Raw genomic sequence first — 24439 nt, forward strand, 5'->3', positions numbered from 1 at the left:
ATAATGATTAGTATATTTTAATAATAATACTGCGATAAACATTATAGATGTAATTAGGTACATCAATATATATTTTTTTCAATTATTAATAGTATTCTGTAAAAGTACATAGGAGGCTGAATTCTTAAAATGTAAGTTAATATGTCGACTTGGATGACTTTTTCACTCGTAATTTAAAGGTGCAATAATAAAGGATTTAATTATGTTTTTTAAGTGTACATAAATACCTATTCTAGAAAGTGTATGTGATTCGTAATATTTATAAAACAAGTGACTGTCGCAATTTGTCAGGCCTTTTAAATTATTACACGAACGTATCATTGAATACCATAAAACAAACTATTCATCAACAAACATAATTAAAACTTAATAAGCTTTTCACACTATTATACGTTGATATCATACTTTATTCTTAAGAGGAACTCACACACATTCGCATCATTTTACACGCATATCCTTTTAAATAATAATGTTGTCTAAACACACACACTAACAAACACATACATACGAGTACGTGCGAGCGCAGAACATCTTAAAAATAATGATCAAGGTCTATAGATATTTAAATTTCAAAATCGCAACATTAAATATTTGAAAAACAACATCAATTTTAATAAAATATTGAATCAGGAGAATAATAAAATAATAACATATTAAAATTGATCTCAATCATATGTCAATATTTACATAACATAATATTACATAATGCCTATTTCATAAGTATTGGCACACTGTCACATAATTTGAATATCTTTATCAACTCAACGCCTTGAACTTTATCAATGAAACGAATGGCAATTATATCACTAGGGTTCATATTCTTTTCAACCCTTCATAGTTCTAATCTTCATAGTAAATATTTGAGATTTTGGACCAAAGTAGTGAAGTAGATTATAATTTCCACACTAAGAATTTTCTAGAAGAAATACATATTTTTTCATTAAAATTGAACCGTGAAAATGTACATATTAAATCAACTTCATGTTTTCAATTAACATTAAAACAGCTGTAAATAATCGTCTTGAGAACAGTGGATAGATATAGGATGAACAGTATGAGCTACCTATATCACAGGCAAAATGATATTAAGGATTATTATGATTAGAAATATGGAGAAACATACTATGCTGAACCCAAATAAATGGGACGGATAAGCGAATGATGATGATACAATATTAAAAAGTACCTATTTGTTATTCATTAGGTATATGTTATAATAATAAATGTTCGTAATTTTTTTCAACTTAACTGAACTTTTCTGATTTTTACTGTCACAACTCCAAAAATGAGGGTATGTCAATACGAGACAATTCTTTTAAATGTTTTTATAAAACAATGTTAAGGAATGAAGTCTTAAAAATATATGATGTATCTGATATACATTATGTATTTTACGAGTAGAAGAACTAAGTCACATCCATAAGTATATATATATATATAAAACAATTATGAACTACATATTTGTTTCTCGTATCTGACGTTCTATATAAGTTGACATTCATTAGAATATAAAAAAAAAATAACACGGAACATCGAATTAACTTGAGTTCTTGTTTGAGAAGAAAAAATAAACTCAGTAAATATTCTTTGTTTACAAACGGCTTTGTTATAATATTCCAAAACACGCGATAAGACGTGACTCACATGACTGAACGAAGCTCGATATTATTAATTATGTAAATCCCCTTAATACAGCATAATAGGATTAAACCGCAGATATTCGAATGTATAGCTTATATTTTGTATAGTTAAGCTCCTAGAGGGATGACAATATGTTGAATTCGTGACCAAACAACCCCCAAAAAAAAAATTGTTTAAAAACACACACGCGTGATATCCAGATTGATTATATAACAAATTTCTGCTTTTACATGAACTGTTTATATATTGTATACAAATACCAGTTAAACTGGTTCGCTATATTAAGTTCCAAATAAATAATAAAACGCAGTACTGTATTTTATATACCTACCTAGGAAGTTTACTTTTTGAACACGCGGTTCATTGTCTGTTTCAAGTAATTATGAGAGAACTGTACTTACTTAAATTATCATTAACGAATCTGAATTATTTGTTATTGGATTCATGAAAATATAATAATTTAATCTATACTGTACCACCAGTACCTAACTACTAGGCATATTCTCAAAATTGTTTTACAAATATACAGACATTATATATTGAAATGAATTAGTTCTAAATTGTGCCGAGGTAACTAGAACAACCTTGAGATTAAACATTTGTATAGAAGTATTTATTTTTTAAGACGCAAAAGAACTGGAAAATGGAATAGATAATATTGAACAAGGTCATGTGAGTCAGTTCAGTCTGCCTCGCTCAAGGTTCTTTTTGTGTATAAACATTTAATATAGCGCTAATCGCGCGTTGAGACCAAGCCAACAACCTCGTATCAATCTTTCCGCTTTGTAAACAAATATTGAAAGAAAAAAACAAATTCATTAAATTATTTTATTTACCTTAATTTATTACAGTCACATGCGTACCACGAAATGATACAATAACGTAATCTATCTAGAATTTAATAACACAGAGATTTTGGGCTTTACAACAAGCCCAAGAGATGAGATCAGTCATTGGAACGGTGTTGTTCAAAATAGATTCACCCCGCCGTTGGCCGGTGCGGCTCTGAGGCACGCCGGCTCCGCCAGCGTAATCTTCCACTATAGTGTGCATAATAAAAGCTCTGCGTCAGCAGAAACCATCGCGGCTGTTCCACTGATCTCAACGACGAGCGACCCGTGCTTTCTTCGGGTATCCGCCATAATGTCCTCCGTTCGCTCGGCATTAAATCGACGTTCCATTTACAAGCCATAGTCGTCAGTTATTTAGTCAATCATTTAATGTTTATTTGCTTTTTTATTGTTCTCCGTATTGATCAACTTCGTAACGATCTTTCTCGAATGTCCAGAAGGATCGAAGTGGTTAGTGTGCTCGCTTACTTCCTTCTTTGTGCGCTGCTTGCCGCTGTGTCCGGAGAAAATGTGCTTATCGTGGTCGAAGTTGTAATAATCGTACTCATCAAAGAAAGCCTCAGACATATTTATGACTAGTATTAATTCACGAATAAAAACACTTATTATTTGCGGTGACGGTGTCACGAGAGATTTGTTTTACAAATGTACGTCGAATTGAGTGGAGAGCCGCTTTTATAGGCCGAGGCAGACACGTCAGTGACCGCATGCGCGTCGATAATATTCTCGATACGTGATTGGTTAGAGAAACAGCAGCGACCCGATTATGAAGGATGTTTTTCGTTCAAATGTGTGAGTAAGCCGGTTTGGGCTACCATAACAAAATGGTATAAACAACTACACGCACTAAAATTATTCTATCAATTTTGTTTCGTTATTTATTATATTTATTTAATTTTTACTTCGTTATTTATTTGTAATTTGATTTCCGCATACCAAAAATATATATTTGTAGAATTTATCTCCTAATCATAGTCTGAAAATTACGATGATTGTGTTTTTTTCAATGGTTGAATTTGTTATAAAAAACATTATTATCAAACTTAAATAAAATATTGTATACGAATTCTTTAATTATAAAAATTAGTCAGTGGCCTCTAATATTTTAATATTATTGTATTGTGATGGATATCCGACAGACAGTTACTTTATTTGTAATAATATTAGTACCGATTTCTCTACCAACTAAATGGTATAATTTCTATGTGCTGGCAACATTATCAACAGTGCAGAACAATATAAATATGTAGTATGTACAATACAAACACAACAAAGGTATGGAACGCGATGTGTTTATAACATGTATATAAATGTTTTATACATTTTGTGTATAATTACTGAGTTTTTATAGACTAAAATGAAAAAAAAAATTCAAATAGTTCATATTAACTAAGAAATATTTTTTTTATTATGTTACCTTTTATACTGCTCAAAATTGATATTGTAAGTTGGTTTAGGAGTGGCAAAGTATAAGAACGCCGTCTATCCGTGAATAGCGTTACTGAGTTGCTATTTGCAAGTGTAGCAAACATATATAAGTTGAAGAATTGTTGATGAATATGTTGTAAAGCTTTCTTTATTGTAAACATTGTTTGTTATAACGTATACCATAATTTTTTATGGTTTACTCATTCCATACATTGACGTTTTGTACATTAAACAAAAATACAACAAGGATCTACAAAGTTAATTTGTAATACTATAATAATCATTATTAAAATCTGTAACTACAAAAAACGCTGTCGCTGATAAAAATAAATTTATTTTACAAGATGTTGCTTCGTTTCCTTATGATATATTACTGCGAATAGATATAACAAATATTAATGTAGTATTCTATACCAATCTCCTACTATAAAAAATCCAGATTTGTGTTAACAATTAAGTTTTATTTGGTGGCAGGGCTTTATGCTAGAGTGGCTAACACAGTCGACTAGATAGTACCTACTCATAAATTAATTTACTGCTAAACAGTATTACTAAGAATGGTTTAGTGTCGGTGTCAAGGGTGAGATTAGAAAGAAAAGAACTGTAGTTAAATTCTGTAAGAATTTACTTCGTATCTCACTTGTGAAATGTTGACAACCGACTTATGGTGATACGTCATTTTGATACGTGTATCCTCTAAATTTTATATTGTTTATAGTCAATGTTACATTCTGACACTTCACGCTCTTGTTCTGAGATGAGTTTCGAGTTTCTTCTTACAGAATAGCTCTATTAGTTAATATTTATTTATCTGCAATGTTTGTCCATGTTGAGATCGCTTACAATCAGGTCACCAATTTTACAATCAATAGGAATAAAAAAGAATATTTTTTAATATTCTAAAGGCAGGGTTCAGGTAATATATAAATATGGATATGTTTAATTAAAAAGTACATCGCAAAATGAGAGTTCTATTCCTTTAGTCATATCTCACTTCTTTTCATAATAAATATAAATAACGATTTAAAAGTCCTTATAAAAGCCTACTTGAATACAGTTTTGATTTTGATTATTAGTAGCACTATTAATGTTATTATCTAATGCAATAACATAGGCTGTTTTTAACATTTTAATATTATTTGATGTACTAGGACTTTGTACAAGCCCGCCTGGCTACGTGCCACCGACTTATCAAATATTCTCCGGTCAAACACTAGTACTCAATATTGTTGTGTTCAGGTTTGAAGAGTGAGTGAGCCAGTGTAACAACAGTTGGTGGCGCATTGGCGATGTAAGGAATGGTTAATGGTTTTTTTCTTGTATTTAGGATAAAAATGTGGTGATAACTACGACTATAAAATCTAATATACTTTTTTGATATTTATCAAAAATTCACTTTATACACATTTCATTTTTTTGGATACGTGCATGTATTGTTAATTCCTATAAACGAGTATATTGTGCTAATTGATTTATGTTATTCTAGCTTATTGACGTACCTGCCAATTTCCGAGCAGTGCGGTGCATCTGTGCAAACCGCTGCCTTCTTGAACACATGGAGCCATGACGGTGACGGTGGCAGAGGGTTTACTGGATCCGGGGGAGCCGACAATTTCCTTGCATTATATTCCGCTTTACCAATGAGGTAACCACTTAATGCTGATATCAGAACTAAAGTTATTAGTGCTGATATTATGATTTTCGTTTTCAATTTGTAAGGCCTGAAACAATATAAATTAAATACTTTTAATATTCGTCTTTGTGGGCGAAGGTTACGGATTATTTTTCATTTGCTTTATTTACAACTAGTACGGTAGCGCCATCTCGTGCGAAGTAGTAAGAAACAGACAGGTCATAGTCATAATAAAAGGTTTCACAATTTCTAGAAACTTCTCTCGCTTTGCAATCATAAGGTTTTTTTATTGTGACTCATGTTTTTTCTCCGATCGTTATAACAAGCAATTAGTCACAAATATATAATTATATATGTAATCTACTAAATATATAAATGAATTAATAAACTGAATAAAATAAAGTATTTAGTTTATTAATTCTACATGGCGTATTTATAATTTAAATGTGAACGTGAATATTTTTTTTAATAATATCATTGTTTATTGCTGTACACTTACATTAAGTTAGCTCATGGATGATATAATATATGGTACCTTTTTTTATGCCAAGCAAAAAAGTAAATAATTAGGAGTATTTTTTTTTAAATAGTTCAGTGTAATTTTACTAGGAAACTAGTTATGCCATTCTTATGGAACGATATACCTACTCGATTACAGTTTTATTAAATAGTAACCATTTTATTTTTGTTCCAGCCAGTTCTAAAATTAAGGATACTCTCATATTGCCTGATATCGAAATGACATATTATATATTTTACACAATATTTGGTCCTATTGGTTCGACAACTGATTAGCTAGATATAGTTTTATATATTCGTCTTAAATTATATAACATTCTTGGTCTCGACGCATTTTCGATATGCATATGGTTTTGTTAAGAATATTCAAGCGTGACATTGAATTTATCCAGCGAAACAGTGACGCAACTACTCACTTTTCAGGGAAATCATCGTCATAATTAAAATTTCCTTGTAAAATAGCGAATCTGTTAATCGGTGACACTAATCGAATAGTGTCCATAGGTATATCCTCGACATGAGTGCTTATGAAGTGTCGCCGGTGCAGTCCACTTCGTATAGATTGCTCCATGTTTTTATCCTTATCACAACACGTCCTGACAGTTCGTTTGAGCACAATAACAACATAACCTAAAAACGTGGTCTTCGGAGAAAGTCCATTGAATCGTTTCTATTTTCGTTTTTGACGTTTATTAAGCGTTTATAAATAGATTTGTTATTAATGATCTCGCTGTGACAAAAACGTAAGTGCAGGCTTAATGCAGTGAACTTGTTTGCGAGTGCGGAAAATCGATACGAAAAACAGCTGTTCATGCCGGTTCCTTGATGTCTGTAGAACTGGCTAGCGCTTTCTAATACTTATACATTTTCCATAGATGGCGTGGTTACAGTTCTTAGTTATGAGGCGAAGAAATTAGGACTAGGAAAAAATATATTATTTACCTACCCTTTTTAATTTATTTCATATCAAGGTTTTAGATTAAGAAAAAGAATATTACCAAATATGTAAGTAATACTTTTTGCTCAGTAAAAATGATCAGGATACTTATAAATGCAATGTTGTTTAAATTTTATTTTATATTAAATTATTAATTATTACAATATTTTTTAATTTCGTATTAAAGTATTATAATGTATTAATTTATTTATAATATTGTATTTGTTAGATAAATCATGTTTCTACTAGGCAAAATACGAAGGACTATTAAAAATGTGACCTTCGGATTTGATAATATTATAGTTTATCATAGCTATACTTTATATAATACTAAGTGGTGCCCGCGGCTTTGCACGCGTGTTAGGATGGCGGTATTAAATTATAGGTATAAAAAATGAGCCTATGATCTTTCTGGAGTTTCAAGCTTACTTTAGAACAAATTTCATTTCTGTTCAGTTGTTTTGCCGTGAAAAGTCAACAAACACAAAGACAATATTGATATAGATTTATATTGAAACACCTACAATAAAGTTTTATAACTATGTACTTATTAATAAATTATATAATCGTTATATTATAAATTATTTATACGTGTTAATTACTGTAGGGATATCCGGAATACCCTATTCATACCTTAGCCTTCCGGTATTTTATTATATTACGCTAGCTGCTCGTTCCGACTTGTCCGGCTAAAATATGAAAATATATTTATTTAAATCCCGATCGCAGCGTCAATGTGTCCAATCTTAACTCAAATCCAAAAAAAGTCACCCGTATATATACTATACAAATGTGTGTTAGTGTGTGTTTACTTGGCGGTGGGGCTTTGTGCAAGCCCGCTGGGTAGTACCAACCACTCATCAGATATTCTACCGCTAAACAACAGTACTCAGTATTCTGTAAGTAATCTACTTATAATATATTGGGTTCCGGTTTGAAGGGTGAGTGAGCCAGTGTAATTACAGCTACAAGGGACATAACATCTTAGTTCCCAAGGTTTGTGGTGCATTGGCGAGGTAAGGAATGGTTAATATTTCTTACAGCGCCATTGTCTATTTGGACGGTGGTGACCACTTACCGTCAGATGGCCCATTTTCCCGTCCACCTATATAATAAAAAATATCAATATACACGTGTAATAAGCCGATCTACGAGTATATCGAATAATAATTTTAATTTTGACTTTTGACTTCAGAACATTTAAAAATTAAATTCCGTCGTTATTATTACATATCGGAACTATAACTCACTAATAACTAACTTTCATAAATTAATAAAAATATCCCTAAATCTAATAAGTGAATACCCAAAAGAACGGACTATACCTTTACTGGTTTCGTAAATATCTTTTTTTAATCATATAATAACAAGGATTATTAAAAACTGTACCGTTATTCTATCGGACAATTCCGGAAAGCATAAAATTAGATTTCCTGTCAAAAGACGTTCACCTCCAAGTTGTTCGGGCCTTGACTGCAGAATTGTAATTCTTTAATGTCAATACTTTACACATTTGTATAGTATGTACCTATACAGTATTGTGAATACTATGTCTATTTCATTATAAAAACCCGTCTTTCGTTTTTTATATAGAAAACTATATAGAAAATATTTATTATCTAAATGTGACAATAAAAAAAGCAATAGGATGTAATTTAAGCCTGCTATATATATTAAAATAAGCTAACTAGATTTATGAATTGTAGTAGTTATTTCATATTGTTGTTAATGTTTTTGTTTTTTATTTTCAAGATATATTAACGTAGGACTGTAGGATTTAGTTTTTTTTGTTATAAAGGTATAGTGTAAACGCCTGTAGTGGTGTATCACACTGTACAAGAACTTGTTTCCTAATTTTATTCAATAATTTGTGAGTATGTGGATGGTTTTTCAAAATCTATAAATAAATAAATTATGAAATTGCAACAAGGCTCTACACAATGACGATGAATATCATAGTTATCATCCTGACCGATTTCAGCCACGGAAGTCATTTTCAATAGAGGCTAGACGACTACAAATCGGCTAGTGCACACAAGTTTATTCCGAGGTCTGTGCAGGTAGACGTTGACAATTTACAAATTCCTATCTACTACTGATACTATAAAACTCAGATTATAAAACAAAAACAGCGTGCGGTATATTACCTATAGTGAAGCGACAAAGCGAATACGAAATCAGAAGCGAACGCAAATTACCGGTAGTATGTACAGTAATTATAAAAATAATTATTTAAGGTGATGTCAGACGGTTCATTCGAGTGAATGTTCTTTTGAGTGAATGATTGATTTTTCTTTCAATCCATGTTCACACGGCTTAGCTGGAATGACGTAAAAAAGAACATTCATCCGTTTCTTTCAATATGGCGTCGATTGAAGTCGTGTCTCTGGGAATAAGTTTAATTTGTGATCATTTGATCAAGGAGCTAAAAAAAAGATTAAGAAAAATGCGTTCGAGACAAAATGGCCAAATCAGAGTGAACGTTCACCCTGTGTTCAGACTGTTCATTTTTCGTTCATTCGGAGTGGGAATGAAAGATGCCGAATGAACCGATCCAACGTCGTTGGTTCAGTTCACTAATGAATTCATTCGGCACTTTTGTTTCACTTTGTGTTTAGACGTGTCACTTTGAGTGAAAGATGCAAAATGAAACACGAAAATGAACAGTCTGATTCCACTTTAGTACTTAATTATTAAAGTAACATCACTTTTGACGTATTAACAATAAGACACGCCGTTTCGCATTCACGGTAATGTTTCGCGCGCGCTATTTGTATTTTGTTTTATAAACATAATTTATTAAAGTATTATTTATCTACTTGTTTAGGTCTTTATATAGGGTTTTGTGCCAGTCTGTGCGGCCAATAAGTAATACTTATTATTGTTGTATTCCAGTTTGAAGGGTATGTGAGCCAGTGTAACTGCAAGAACGATGAACGAAACATCTTAGTTCCCAAGGTTGGTGGCGCATTGGCGATGTAAGGAATGGTTAATATTTCTCGCAGCGCCAATGACTATGGGCGGTGTTGACCACAAAGATAATCTTATCGACAATTAATGTTTATTAATTAATTGGGCATATTCCTAACACTAAGTTTATCCATCAGCATATTACAATAACTATTTTAGCCACCGATTAGACTACAGAGCGTGTTATAGAAATACACTAGCGAGCCGCCCCGGCTTCGCACGGGTGCAAAGCTGATACTAAATATACTACACAATATCAAAGTCAAAGTCAAAAATCTTTATTCAATATAGAAGTGTTTACACTTGCTTATTGATTGTCAAAAATCTACCACCGGTTCGGAATTTAGCACCTCGGACCTGAGAAGAACCGGCGAAAGAAACTCAGCGGGATATATATATTTTTTTGTTTTAACCATTTTCCATGTACAATGATAATTATATGTTAGTTATTTGAAGCAGCCTGGAGGCGATCATTTCATTCCCAAGGTGTGCAATCAACTAAAAAGTCATTAGTGTTGTAATATCCTTTAGCACACAAACGCTCTTTAACGATTCTTTTGAATTTTATAATTGAATAATTTTGAACGTTTTCTGGGATCCTGTTGTAAAAACGTATACATTGCCCCAAAAAAGAGTTACTAACCCTGTGTAATCGGGTACTTGGAGTAACAAGTTTATTCTTGTTCCTAGTGTTAATAGAATGTACGTCACAATTTCTGGGAAAATCGTTTATGTTTTTGCGTACATACATAACATTATCAAAAACAAATCTTACAACGTTCACAATTTTTCAATCATTAGACAATACAAACCGCTATGTCCCTACGTTTTAAATCTGTAATATCTTCGAAAATATTCTTTTAAATTACATGCTGTAGAGGGTATTAATCTATATTAGATGCAAAATGTATTTAATATATTTAATTGAATAAGGATTAATGTTGTATTGCTTAAAATCGCATCGAAAATAATCTATTATTTTTCGTAAAAAGTAAAGGATAAAAAATGGTTATTGTGGGTTATCCCTAAGAGATAAATATATACCTACCATCACAGACTTTTTTGAATCAATTATAAGCTGTAACAGAGTATGGTAGAGGTGTTTATATGGTATAATATAGAGTACTACAGGTACATTATTTTAATCTATCTCGTACGGTTCAGCCAGCGTTTGCAATGCAAAAAAATGTCTTTATTTACTACATCATGTTAGAAACCTGTAAAATTTACAGTGTTTCTCTACTATATTGTGCATGTATTATACATATAAACCTTCCTCTTAAATCAATCTATCTATTGAAAGAAACCGCATCAAAATCCGTTGTGTAATTTTAAAGATCTAAGCATACACAGGGACAGACAGCAGTAAGCGACTTTGTTCTATACTATGTATTGATGATGATATACACGTGAACACATTTCATTCATTCATTTCATCATCCTATTCCTATCGCCTATATTAGTAAAGACAAAAATTGTTTACATTGAAATGTCGCGATAACATTGGTCGAATTCTTGACTAATAAAATCTATGATATTCATTATGAATTCGCGGAAAAATTGTGTTAGGATGCCAGCGAAGTTGTTATCGGAACTTTGGTAGTAAAATTAAATGTGGATATTTAAATTCATTATGTGATATATTTTTTTACGATATGGTTAGAAATAATGTTACTAGTGTGATGACGTCCGACAGAGAAGTATGGAAGAAGAAGACATGCTGCGCCGACCCCAAGTAAAATTGGGATAAGGGCAGGAGGATGATGATGTGATATATGTTTTTATTATACATACATACATTATATTAATCAAGAAGTACTTGTAGTGCGTAATAATCAGAGATATTAGCAAATCGCATGGGATACGTTAAACTTAGGTATGTTTATATACATTATAGCATATATAGCGACTCTATAGCATATTTATGATCACTCTTACTTAAGTAATTGAAACAAAATATTCGCCTTTAAATGTGTGTGCCTAAAATCTTTCAACTTTATTTTTGTGAAATCAAATATACTTTATTCAAGAAGGCTTTTACGAGCACTTTTGAATCGTCATTTAACAAACTATTTAAAGTAAAGCTATCACCGGTTCGGAATGTATCGAGAAGAACCGGCAAGAAACTCAGTAGTTACTCTTTTTCAACATCTAAAAATACAGTCATGTTAGTTAAATACAATTATATATGCATGTTATATCTCCTGCCTGGAAGTCAACAAGCATCCTAAGTATTGTTGCGTGGCGGTAGAATATAGGTATGGCGAGTTTGTGGTACCCTCACAGACGGCCTTGTACAAAGCCCAAAGCCCAAAGTAAAAGACTATTCCTTACGCCTATCGCAAGCTTTGAAGACTAAGATGTTATGTCCCTAGTGTGTCGTTATACTGGCTATTATTACTATTGCCAGTAGAATATATTGTGATGAGTGGGTGATACCTTGACTTAGGGAAAGGGCCTTGTGCTAGCTCGTCTGGGTACGTAAGGAATTATTAATATTATGCCCATATCTATGGGCAGTGGTGACTACTTATGACCACTTACCATCAGGACGTCCATTAGCCCGTCCTACCTTTTTATAAAAAGATCTTGCCTCTTGTGTAATATTCTATTTTTGAAAGTGATATTAAGTACGCATAGCAATTTGTTTAAGTTTTTTTAAAAGAAAGACTGTTAATAAATAGATTATTATTATGTAAAATTATAAATATGTTAAGAAAAATCAATTAAAACATTTTAATTTTAACAATTATTATTATTTGTTTATCGTTGTCTTTTGTGTGAGGTCGAAATTTACTTAAAGTTTTCTCTTCTAATTAATCTACAGTATAAATAATATTTTCGATCATCTTCATATCCCTGACCGTCCTTACATTTTTAATATTTCTACTGCTATCCAAATAACAAACACTCTTATAGTACCAATGACACTCATCCGTTCATATTAAGGATACATATATTAAGGATATTTCGATCAAAACTTACATATGAAATACGTAACATTGTAATAATCTGACCGGTGCCCATGGCTGACTAACCAACTACACAGATTAAACGAATATGTTGTTGTTGAGCACTCGCTATATTCTCTCATAACTCAATCGGACGCAAACAGAATCGCCGGAGGCCTAATGTCATTTATGGAGTAGAAATGTACAAACATCTTCCAACGAATTGCCATTGAACATTGCTTGAAATTGAATACATGTCCTGGAATATGCAGCCGTATTAAATAGCCACTAGTTTAATTGATACTGAACTCGGTTTGTTACTGCCTTGTAATATAAGAAAAATAGTGTGTTTATACATAATATTATATAATCATTATAATTAACACGAGTTTCTTGGAGTTTCAACGTGGACATTCCAAGAAATATACACGCAGAAACAACGCACGTTACATACGTAATTCCGTTAATGTGATAACGTTACCAAAGATCTTTAAAATTTTATAATAATAATATTGAATTTCCTTTTAATCAATAAAGTACTTTCAAGAAAATAGATTAGAATTAATTAAAATAGTCATTCATATTTATAAGTACCATTTGATCGATAATTTTATATAAACAACAGTTTCTTAATAAATAATAAAATTAGTGAAAACATTTAAATATACATAAATTTGTAAAATATATTAAAATAAACCGAATATAGAATAAACTGAATTTCCGGACACATTTTCTTGTTCTAAAGAACAAGAAAGACTTTGACTTTGACAGAGAGTTGGGTTTATTACTATATGAGACATTTCTTTTAATATATTTACCTTTTTTTAGAAAATACATCTAGATAGATAAGATAAAATCAACCTCGAGTACAAAATTTGAGTCAAATCGTTATAGCCGGATTCCAATATACACGAATAATTACAAACTAGTATATAAAATAATTGCTCTTTATATCAAAAGATAAATATATAACTTACCGCTATTGTAATTATGACTATTATTGAAACAAAAAATGTATTTTTGATTCGATACGGAAGATTGCTACCTTGTTATTTATTAAATAAATATTCACCGAACAACCCATGATATTTCTTAAAAAAAAAAAAAACTTTTTAAATGAAAGTAATAATGTTTGTAATAGGAATGTATATTCTATACTTAATTAATTATTATTACCTTAAGTAGATTTTTAACAGAGTATTGTTGATAACGTTCTCTTATCATGATTAATGATAAAATATAATTAAAAATATATTTGGAAAACTATTTACAGGTTAAATAAAGCCTTATTCATATTTCTCACAATTCATCTTACGATATTCATAGCATTCAATAAAATACGAGACTTTTCAGTAAGAAAATACTGTACTTTATATTTTCCTCGATCCAGATTCGAATTACAAAAGAGACCCACCTGTTGCGATCCGAGTCCGGTAGCCTGATTAAAACGTGCCGGTTCTTCCGTTTGACACAGCCATTCCGGTCCGGTTTCTTTAAAGAACTCTCACGCAATAGTTCCTGATCAGTTCGATCACACATCACTACTGTCACAGAACACGACATGTCCTCTATAGGAAGCAAGGCTTACAGCGGAATGACTGAGCCACATAAAGCCGTCCACGAATATGTTGAAGTGACCTCGTACGTCATAGCCAAAGGCCTGTTCATAATTCAATGTTTAATAGAAAACATTAAAATTACAACGAACAATAAAATTTTCAAAATTGATATATTTATTCGATTATTTGACATAAGCTACACACGAATAGATTAATTAATTGTTATATCAATTATACATTTTCGGATTCTGATCTATACTAGTATTATTTAGCTGGACAGTTTGTATGTTTGAACACTTATCTCCGATTCTATCTGTTTGATTTGGAAAACTCTTTTTGCGTTAGATAGCCTGTTTATTGAGTTAGGTTATGGACTAAATGAATATATGCTAAGAGGCGGGGAGCAAGACAGGTATGAGGCTGGTGCGATGAGTCGGGTGTGGTATTTTATTTCTCAGGATTATTTATAATATTTTTAATTTATAAAATACTAGTGTTACACTGAAGATGCTATCTCTCAATAGTAAGACAAGGTAAAACTGTGGGGCAAAGTTATTGTTCCTATTAAATATTAAATTAATTTAACTAAAACATGTGGTGTATAAAATATATAGTTTTAGAATAATTTCATGTATTTCATTAAAGTATTGTGCTAAGCGTGGTCATGGATGTACGCAGACGGTTGAGACGAATTAATTAGGTGACGGTTGATAGTGTAATTGTGATTCTAACCGCGTCATAGCGTTTACATTTTCCGCTGAGATAGATTCTTGTAATAAAACAATTTATATGGAATTGAAAATGGCGAATTGTGCAATATTTAGCTAAAAGATCTTAATTTTCATATATTCTACCGCCAAACAGAAGTACTCAGTATTGTTGTGTTCCGGTTTGAAGTGTTAGTGAGCCAGTGTAACTACAGGCACAAGGACATAACATTTTAATTCCCAAGGTTGGTGGCGCATTGGTGATGTAAGGAATGGTTAATATTTCTTACAAAGCCATTGTCTATGGGCGGTGGTGACCACTTACCATCAGGTGGCCCAGTAGCTCGTCCGCCTACCGATATCATAAAAAGAAAAACTATTTTATACACGTAAAGTATTCATTTTAAAGAAAAAAAAAACATTTACCTTCTGTTAGTGATTTATAAAGTAAAAATGAAAAAAAAATAATACATATGTACTCGTACAGTACATATTATATTTTTTGCAATGTTAGGGGATGACTTGCAATTAATAAAATGATAGGTTTGTTGTGAAATTAATTGCACCACAAGGATACCACGTGGTCATTTTTATACTAGGATTCTGCAAAAAACAATTTAAATTTATTGTTTTATATAAAACTAATTATTCATTTACTATAACTTAATCTAAGCTAGGCTTTGCTCAGGTTTGTCTCATGATTTTAAATTTTGTGATTTGATAATAATCGTAGAAAAAAATTAAATTTAAGTTACATTAATTTGTTCTAATGAATCTCCCATATTTTTGGACTAAACGTAAAACAATTTTTTTTACATTACTTCTATATTTATTTTTAATTTTTATCTAACAAAAATAGTCAAAATCATTGTGTACGCGTCCTAACCGTCGAGATTTTTTAGCTCACTTATTAAAACTGGATAAAGATTTAATTGACAGATATTCTTGTATTTTGCCAATTTTAAATAGTTTATCTATTTTGTATCGGTTATATTTTTACAACGTAAATATATAAAATCGAGAATAGGAAACCTGTATGTTATAGGCTTAGGTATAGTAGTAGAAATTATATGTGCACAGGGAACTACATTAATTTTACGAAGGCCACGGGTTTAAATCGTTGTAGGCTTTATTGATTTTGATGTAATGATTTGGGGTTATTACTAAACTAGCCCGCGCCTTTACCCGCGTTTGAGGAGGGCGTGATGTTAGGTAATTGTAACTAAAAATTATTAATTGAAGTTAATGATGGCATTTTATGGTATATAAAGATACCGCAGCAAAATTTTACAAGGAAAATTATATTAAGATAATAAATATGTCTTTATATTTTTTACTCATTCAACGTCAACGTAACGTATTGGACGTAATTTAATAAAGTTATTCAACAATATTTACGCAAAAGATTTATAAAAAAAAAAAAAAACAGCGAGGTGTTACGAGTTTTATTACCGCAATTATCATATCAGTCGTATGTTGCTAACTGATTAACAATTTAAGTCCTTAAATGGACTGTCGTTTATCTTTATAGCCTTGTTATTTAATATAAACTTTTTTTAAAATGAAATTAAGGGTCATGGGTGTCGATTTAACTTTATTAATCTGACATTTTTTAAAGGTAAATCGTAAACCTAGGCAACGGCTTACTTTCTTAAAAAAAGGAAGATTGGAAGAAGCTTATTTCAATGTTGCTCTAGTTTGGGTATGAATGGGACAGAGTTGCATCCGAGACTTTTTGTGCATCGAAAACTAGTTAAAACTCCTTGGTGCCGGCTATAATAGTGGTAGTCTCTTTAAAACTAGGAATTTATTCAGGGTTCGCGTTTAACTTAACTTTAGTTTAACTCTAGACAAGTTTACAAATGTAAAACATAAATAACCCTGGGAGAGAGATTTTAAATTTAATAAGCAGGCTTTAGAAAACCAGATCACTGTTCTGAACATACTAACAATATTAATTATTTGTTGCAAAATAATAGACTGACTAAAATCTTTTCATCTAAACCTTATAATTGTAATCCCTCTGCTGTCTCTACTTTTAATGCTCGGCATTTGTTTTCTAAATTGGGCTTGAGGTTTGTTTATAAGATTTTTGGGTTCCTGGATTTAGAGTTTGAATTCGAAACTCTCAACTCTGGGTGGAGTTCTCAGAAGAAGCCTGAACTTTGGAAATTGGCAGTGTTTACTTTCACTTAGCTCGTAAAGCTCATATAGCTGTTCCTGTGATTGATCCTTTCTGGTTGTGCCAAATTGCAATTCCATCGGAGGGGCATTAGGAGAGATAGAATACGTACGCAGTTGGTTGAGAATTGCCGCCGTGACGAAAAACGGTCAGAGAGACTAATTCACTGTGATCAAGAAGCGATTCATTTATGGACATAAAAAATTATTACGACGAGACGTAATTCATAAGGTACCATTGGCTTCAGCTACGAATCAGAAAGCTATGATAGAATGATAAAGGTATCAAGACAGATACTAATACCAATAAGAAAATTGTCAACATAAATTTTACTATCCGTAAGCAAAACGAACAGTTTTTTGTACACAGTAACCGAGCTTAAGCTGTAATGCATGAATAATTAAAGACGGTTATATATACTTCATTATTTCCGTTGCATGAATTTTCATAATAAACAAACAATAGGAGCTCCAAGCGAGTCAGTGTTGAATTTATATTTCATAAAGCGTAAAGCCGGTCTAATTATATGAATACGGTATAATACATCGTATTACTATCGCAATAAATAAATCAAAAGTGTCGGTAACTGTCATACAATGGATGCTTTATTAATAATAATAATTATATCGTAAACATTGTATTATATCTGCCTACTAATAAATTTATGAAATGATGTAAATGCTTCTTATCAATCATTATAGATATTTAGTTTGTTAGATTCCCGGCAAGACTTTTTACTTCTCTGTGAGATTAAGCAGGAAGTCGCCCTCTAGCGGTCTTCTACCTTTGTCAGAAGGGATTGCAATCGTCCAAATTTAGCCAGCAGTCTATGATGATTCGGGGGATTTAGTCTTATGAGCCTATATCCAAAGACTCGTAAATCTCAGAGAATACGATATTTAATCTGAATAAGGTTTCTCTCAAAATACTCCCCCAGTGCCAATACTATTGTGCCGTATATGGGATTATGGTGACATGACAGAGATTCTGAAATGTTCCCTGCGAGATGCCTCTATTTACAACTCTTATTTTCCACGGGTTACACCGGTTTACACCGGTTCAAAATATACTATTATTTTCAATTGAGTTCAGTTAATTTTTTAAATTAAAAAAACTCATGTCATAATCAAATATACGATAAAATGTGTATATCGTGCATGAAAATGCAAAACCACGTCTTCTTGTCTACAGAATCTTTTTTCGATTAATATGCGTTAATTATGAATGGCTTAGGAAAATATTATATGAAAGGTGAGGATAGGTTTCATATTATGTATGAACTTGGTTATTATCGAGGCAATAGTTATAAAGGATTTGTTTCAAATTTCAAATAACGAATAATATTAATTACTACATACATTTGTAAGAAATATTTCACAGTTGGTATAATTTAATACAACGTAAGCTTCTGAGTGTATCTCATTGGTTTAAATAACATAATAAGTTAGTCCATTTATCTTTTCAATGCTTAGATATTAAGGTATTTTTTGTCCCACACGTCAGATTGGGCTCGGTCATGGTATAGAACGGGATAGTGGATAGACTCATGAAAGAAAACAATATCGAAACTGGTAACGTATTACAACACACAATAAAGTTTTTATATCTTTACTAATAATCGATACGCGGTTTTACGATCAACAACACTTACACGAGTTAAACCATCAAGTTTTAAGAATCTACTAACAGATGAATAAACATTTTAAATATTATAAGCTTCAATAACTCAACACTAACAACCGTGGAGATCGCGCGCCGAACGATAAAAAAAATATTGCAAAAATCACGTGTATTCATAAAACTTGCGATTCAAGTATTTATCCATCATTTTATTAAGTCCGATTGCGTAATTTATGTTGTTGCTATCATTAGGTGAATACGTACAAATATTTAATATTCACAAATAAATAATATCATTAATGAATATTCGAACATAAATCACTTGAAAGGAAGGATTAAAATAATAATGATACATTCGATATAATATCTCGCTACAGAAAAAACTTAGTGTATAATACCGATTACAGAAATCACTACACTGCGACTACTAAGGAGATTCTGGACTTTAAATTGTGATTCATAATATGAATAAATGAGAGCGTTATGGCTGGCTGGCCAAGTACTACCCAATTTAGACTCGGTATCCAGAATTAATTAATCAACAAGAGCAATAACTCTCTATAGAATAAAAGGAGGAAGACAGGTAGTCCATAATAATAGGGTCAAAAAATGTCGCTGCAAAATAACCATATAACGCAATTAAAATAGTTATCTTGAAATTTCGATGGTGTGCTGTTTGAAAATAAAAAAAGTCGACACATTAAAATAAGCTCAATCACAATAACAGAAAGATAGATGGAAAACAGATCTGTCTGGGCTTTTATTGTTTAAAAAAAATACTTGTTACTAAAATGTTGATTTAACTCAAATATTTTATTAGCCAATTCTTCAGCCTCAAGCCTCAGCTCATGTCACTATATTCCTGTATATTCACTGAATATAATCAAAATCGGTTCAGCCCATTAACTATAATAACTGAGCAAAAAAGAAAGTTAGTTATTAGTGAGTTATAGTTCCGATATGTAATAATAACGACGAAATTTAATTTTTAAATGTCCTGAAGTCAAAACTCAAAATTAAAATTATTATTCGATATACTCGTAGATCGGCTTATTACACGTGTATATTGATATTTTTTATTATATAGGTGGACGGGAAAATGGGCCATCTGATGGTAAGTGGTCACCACCGCCCATAAAGAATGGTGCTGTAAGAAATATAAACACTAACCTTGGTAAAAAATATGTTTTGTCCCTTGTACCTGTACACTGACTCACCCTTCAAATCGGAACATGCACTGATACTGCTGTTTGGCGGTAGAATATCTGACGAGTGGATGGTACCTACCCAGGCGAGCTAAATAACATTAGCATAATGAAATATTTTATTTGAAACGAGATCGAGGCAATCGTTTAATTTCATTGTGTTATCATCTAAAACGTCGTTATTTTTATAGTTCCTACTTTAGCATTCGTTTCTTAACAATTGTTTTTTGATCTTAAATAAGTTAATCCGAAATTTATTTTATTTAACTGGGGGTAAAAGAATAGCTCTACTTATTCTGTACGAAAGAAACTCTAAACTGATTGCAGAACATGGCGTGTAATGTTACGTGTAATTTCATATGCGACATTGAATTTAATTATTATAAATTTTATATGAGACACGTATCAAAATGGCGTGTCATTGTTAGTCGGTTATCAATATGAATGAATTCATAATTCATAAAATTTCACGAGTGAGATACGAAGTGAATTCTTACATGCAGAGTATAACACATTACTAAAGACAGACAAAGCTGCAGGATATTATATGCAAATGTATAGCATTTATCTATGTTAATCTATACTAATATTTTAAATTCAAAAGTAACTCTGTTTGTTTGTCTGCTGTTCATTTTACCAAACCACTGAATCGAATTTAATTAAATTGGAAATGAAGGAAGCTTGAACTCCAAGGAAGGACATACTTTTTATGTCTAAGACCTGACGAACAACCCTAAAACGCGAGCGAAGTCGCGGGTTACTAATAGTTTACCATAAACACTTTATCCGTTCACGATTTTTAATCCCTATTTTAAAAGTGTATTCCAAAATTCCGGAAAACGAGTACGTGACGAGATATTTCTGCTAAAAAAGAATATCTGAGAAAAATACTGACGTAAGTTCGAAACCTCCTTAATACCCCTTGGTGTTAAACTTCGAAAAAAGTCTTTGTTATTTGACGCCTAAGTCACTTAAGTAATCGTAGTCGTCAAATTTTAAAAGTTTTTCGGGATATTTTATTAAGTACCTACATGTATGAATTTATTTATCGAATGAGTTTATTTTATTGAATGCAGTTTTGTGTTTTAAAATTAAGTAATGTACCTCTGCTAAGGCTAAGTCCTGCTCTCTCTTTGAGGATGAGGAGCCTATTTCATATATGTATATACACCAATGTGTATTATTGGATAAATATGTGACAATTCCTCGCGATGTTTTTTAAAAGAACTTTGGCTAAGTATTTAATTGGAAAAAAAGTATATTTTTCACTGTTCATTTAAGATGTATTTTTATTATAAAACTCAATATATGTTTAATTCAAAAATATGGCTCTTTTGATGGGTAAAATGTATTACTTATTAAAAATAATAATAACAATCAGAGACACGATTTACAAATGTGTAAAATAATATGATAAAATAAAGAATACAAACGATTTTCATTCGTTTTATTATTTATTTACACTATTATTTAACACTTTCTGGGCTTTTTATTTGATAATTATTAGGATTTCGTAACCAAAGGGTTAAACGGAAGCCTATTACTGAGACGCCGCTGTCCGTCCGTCCGTCTGTTCTTCTGTCACCAGGCTGTATGTATCTCATGAACCGCGATAGTTAGACAGTTGAAATTTTCACAGATGAAGTATTTCTGTTGCCTCTATAACGAACACAAATACTAAAAAAAGAAGTCTCGATTTCAGACACAAGTTTGTTCCGGTTTTCTTCGACGTTTTCCTGAGAAATATTAGCACGACCGGTGTATAAAGTGTCTACGGTACTGTTGTCTGTATAGCAGTGAATGTTCCTGATTTGCAACAAGTCATTAATATGCAGAAGAAACAGAGAGGGCGATAGAACGCAGCCTTGTGGAACGCCAGCATTGACGAATTTAACTCAGAACATGGACCGTCGACAACGACCTTGATGCTCCGATCTGCCAAAAAGCTGGTAATCTAATTTCCCGGGAAGCCCATAGGAAGGAAGAGGTAAATAGTTTCAAATTATTGACTTGTAAAATCAAACATTGTTACGTTAGAATATATCTCGAACATGTTTGATATTTTTGAGGTAAAATATAGTTTTTCGAGACAGGTACATAAATATGGAAAGAAAAATCTTGGATTAATTCGACATAAAGAGTGACAAAAGATTTTTCTGAGTTGTAGAAGTATTCAACTTACAGAGGTTCTACTGTATTATGCTGACATTTAAAGTTACATTTTTTTATATATTTATTTACATAAGAATTATTAACATTAAGTTCTTAAATATATAGAAATATGAATGAAAAATAGTTACTGTATAAAGCTTGACTACGTGGAATGGTGGCAATTCATGCTAAAATCTTAAATAAATATAATTTTTAAGAAATGGTAGATTTTATTTGGTAAGTGGCGAAGAAATATTTTTCGGCTCACCAAACAATTCAATTTTCCGTTAAATTTTTCGATATTATTCGAATAAGTTTATACCTTAACTTGTCAGTAACAAATTAATTTAAAAAAAAAAGTTTGCCCTATTTTGAAGACATACAAATTAAGAATATATTAATGTCCTTATAATAGGACATTTGGCCCAGACATTCGGGAGGCATTATATTAACATATTTAATCAATGTGTACCGTTCACGCACACCTGCGTCGTTTTGTCAACTGACGAGCAATTACGAAGGCAAACATGGACTGAGCTTGTAATGGTCATGTAAAACTGTTTATAGAATGATATATAAATTGACGTAGTAAAATCTGATATCGCCTTTATTAAATCTATTACGAAAGGTAGGACATTCAGTAACTAACTTCGTATCCCGTTCGTAAAATCTTGAAAGTGTGGTTGATATTTCTCACAGTACCACAGTCTGTCGGCGGTGTTTGCCACTTACCATCAAGTTGCCCATTTGTCTGTCCGGTACCTTAATAACAATAAAAAAGTCTAATATATGGTGACTGTCGAATTTTTATAACATAATATACTGTACATCAAATAAAAACATTATACATAATAATATGTATACCACAACCGCCTGTAGGATTACCTTAATAGAATAGAATATAATACCGTTAACGAGTAATCAATAAATATACACAAGAAAATACGCGTGAAATAAATAAACGTTTGTTGAAAGTCATTTCAAAAAACGAGCTAAATCTATCAAGAGATTGAAAAGATGATAACCACTATAACAGTATTTTTCGCTAGGTTACTTTATAATAATATGTATTTATATTGCCTTAAAACCATTATAACATCAAGATCAATAACATCAAGGAGGACAGCTGCTCTCGACGTATGAATTAAACGTTGTAGAGTCCAGTGCAAACTTGTATCTGCATTATTATCGATACTATATTGACAGCAATAACCCTGAAATTTAGGCTGTGATAGAGTCTGACAACAAAAACATTAAAATGATCAAAGTATTATATGTATATAATGTATATACTTCGTTCTAACTAAAGTTATAATTATCTAAGAGGAATGTGCAATACCCGAACACTAATGATTAGTTTAAGTAACAAAAATGAAATGAAATGCAAACTCTTATTGATAAATTAAATAAAAAAAGAATAATCAGATACACCAAAGGCAACAACAGTTATGTGGAGATACAATATAATACGTTTGAACGTATATATTATGAAGGTGATTACAAAAAATAATAATTCTTACGATTTGCAATAAATATTTCTAGAGATAAAATTGTTACATAATAGTTATCCTCATTGCCATGAAATACTGAGAATAAAATCGTTGAAGGTATCTAGAAGTATGTGGATAATAATACATATAAACTCCATAAAAATATTTAATGTATATGTGGTATAATAAGATATTTAGGTTAATAATTTTAATGTTACTACTAGAGGATTTATTGTTTATAAGTATGATGACACTAGACAGCTATCAGAGAATGTAACCCGATGTAAGACGTATTAATTTGGATTCGGAAGTTATTAAAGAAATATTACTCTTTTAAAGCGTTTCACTCACAATAATCCCGCAACTTTTGGGGCTCCTCCGGGATGTGATCGTATATCGTTTTAAAAATCATCAACGACGAAGATTACGAGATAATATCGAAGAACCTTAACCATTTGGGAAAACAACGAATACTTCGACGGACGAATGACAAATTATAAGCCGCCATGATATTTTTTATTATAAAAACGATCTTAAAAATTAATAATGATACTAAAAACGACGTTACGATATTAAAATATTTGTTTTGAAGATT

General features: G+C 31.3%; 2 protein-coding genes across 4 annotated transcripts in view; both read right to left on the minus strand.

The window, feature by feature from the left end:
* The window catches only part of LOC113403321 (glutathione hydrolase 1 proenzyme-like), a 61538-nt gene that overhangs the window by 21027 nt on the left and 16072 nt on the right, over positions 1-24439 (minus strand). Inside the window, exons 1-2 of one of the 3 annotated variants that reach the window (XM_026643824.2) lie at positions 6489-6858; positions 5420-5641 (exon numbers count right to left, since the gene is read on the minus strand). In XM_026643824.2, coding sequence (XP_026499609.2) covers positions 5420-5641; positions 6489-6643 — 377 coding nt within the window. In that variant the 5' untranslated portion in view covers positions 6644-6858. Of the gene's footprint in view, positions 1-5419; positions 5642-6488; positions 6859-14344; positions 14530-24439 lie in introns of those variants that run through there. The other 2 variants (XM_026643825.2, XM_064216805.1) reach the window with 2 other exon arrangements.
* On the minus strand, positions 2456-3153 carry LOC113403322 (nuclear protein 1). Its single transcript, XM_026643826.2, has one exon. It carries the CDS (start codon positions 3057-3059, stop codon positions 2859-2861), a length of 201 nt encoding a protein of 66 aa, XP_026499611.1. The 5' UTR covers positions 3060-3153; the 3' UTR covers positions 2456-2858.

This window comes from Vanessa tameamea, chromosome 13 (genome assembly GCF_037043105.1).
Source record: "Vanessa tameamea isolate UH-Manoa-2023 chromosome 13, ilVanTame1 primary haplotype, whole genome shotgun sequence".
NCBI lineage: Eukaryota > Metazoa > Arthropoda > Insecta > Lepidoptera > Nymphalidae > Vanessa > Vanessa tameamea.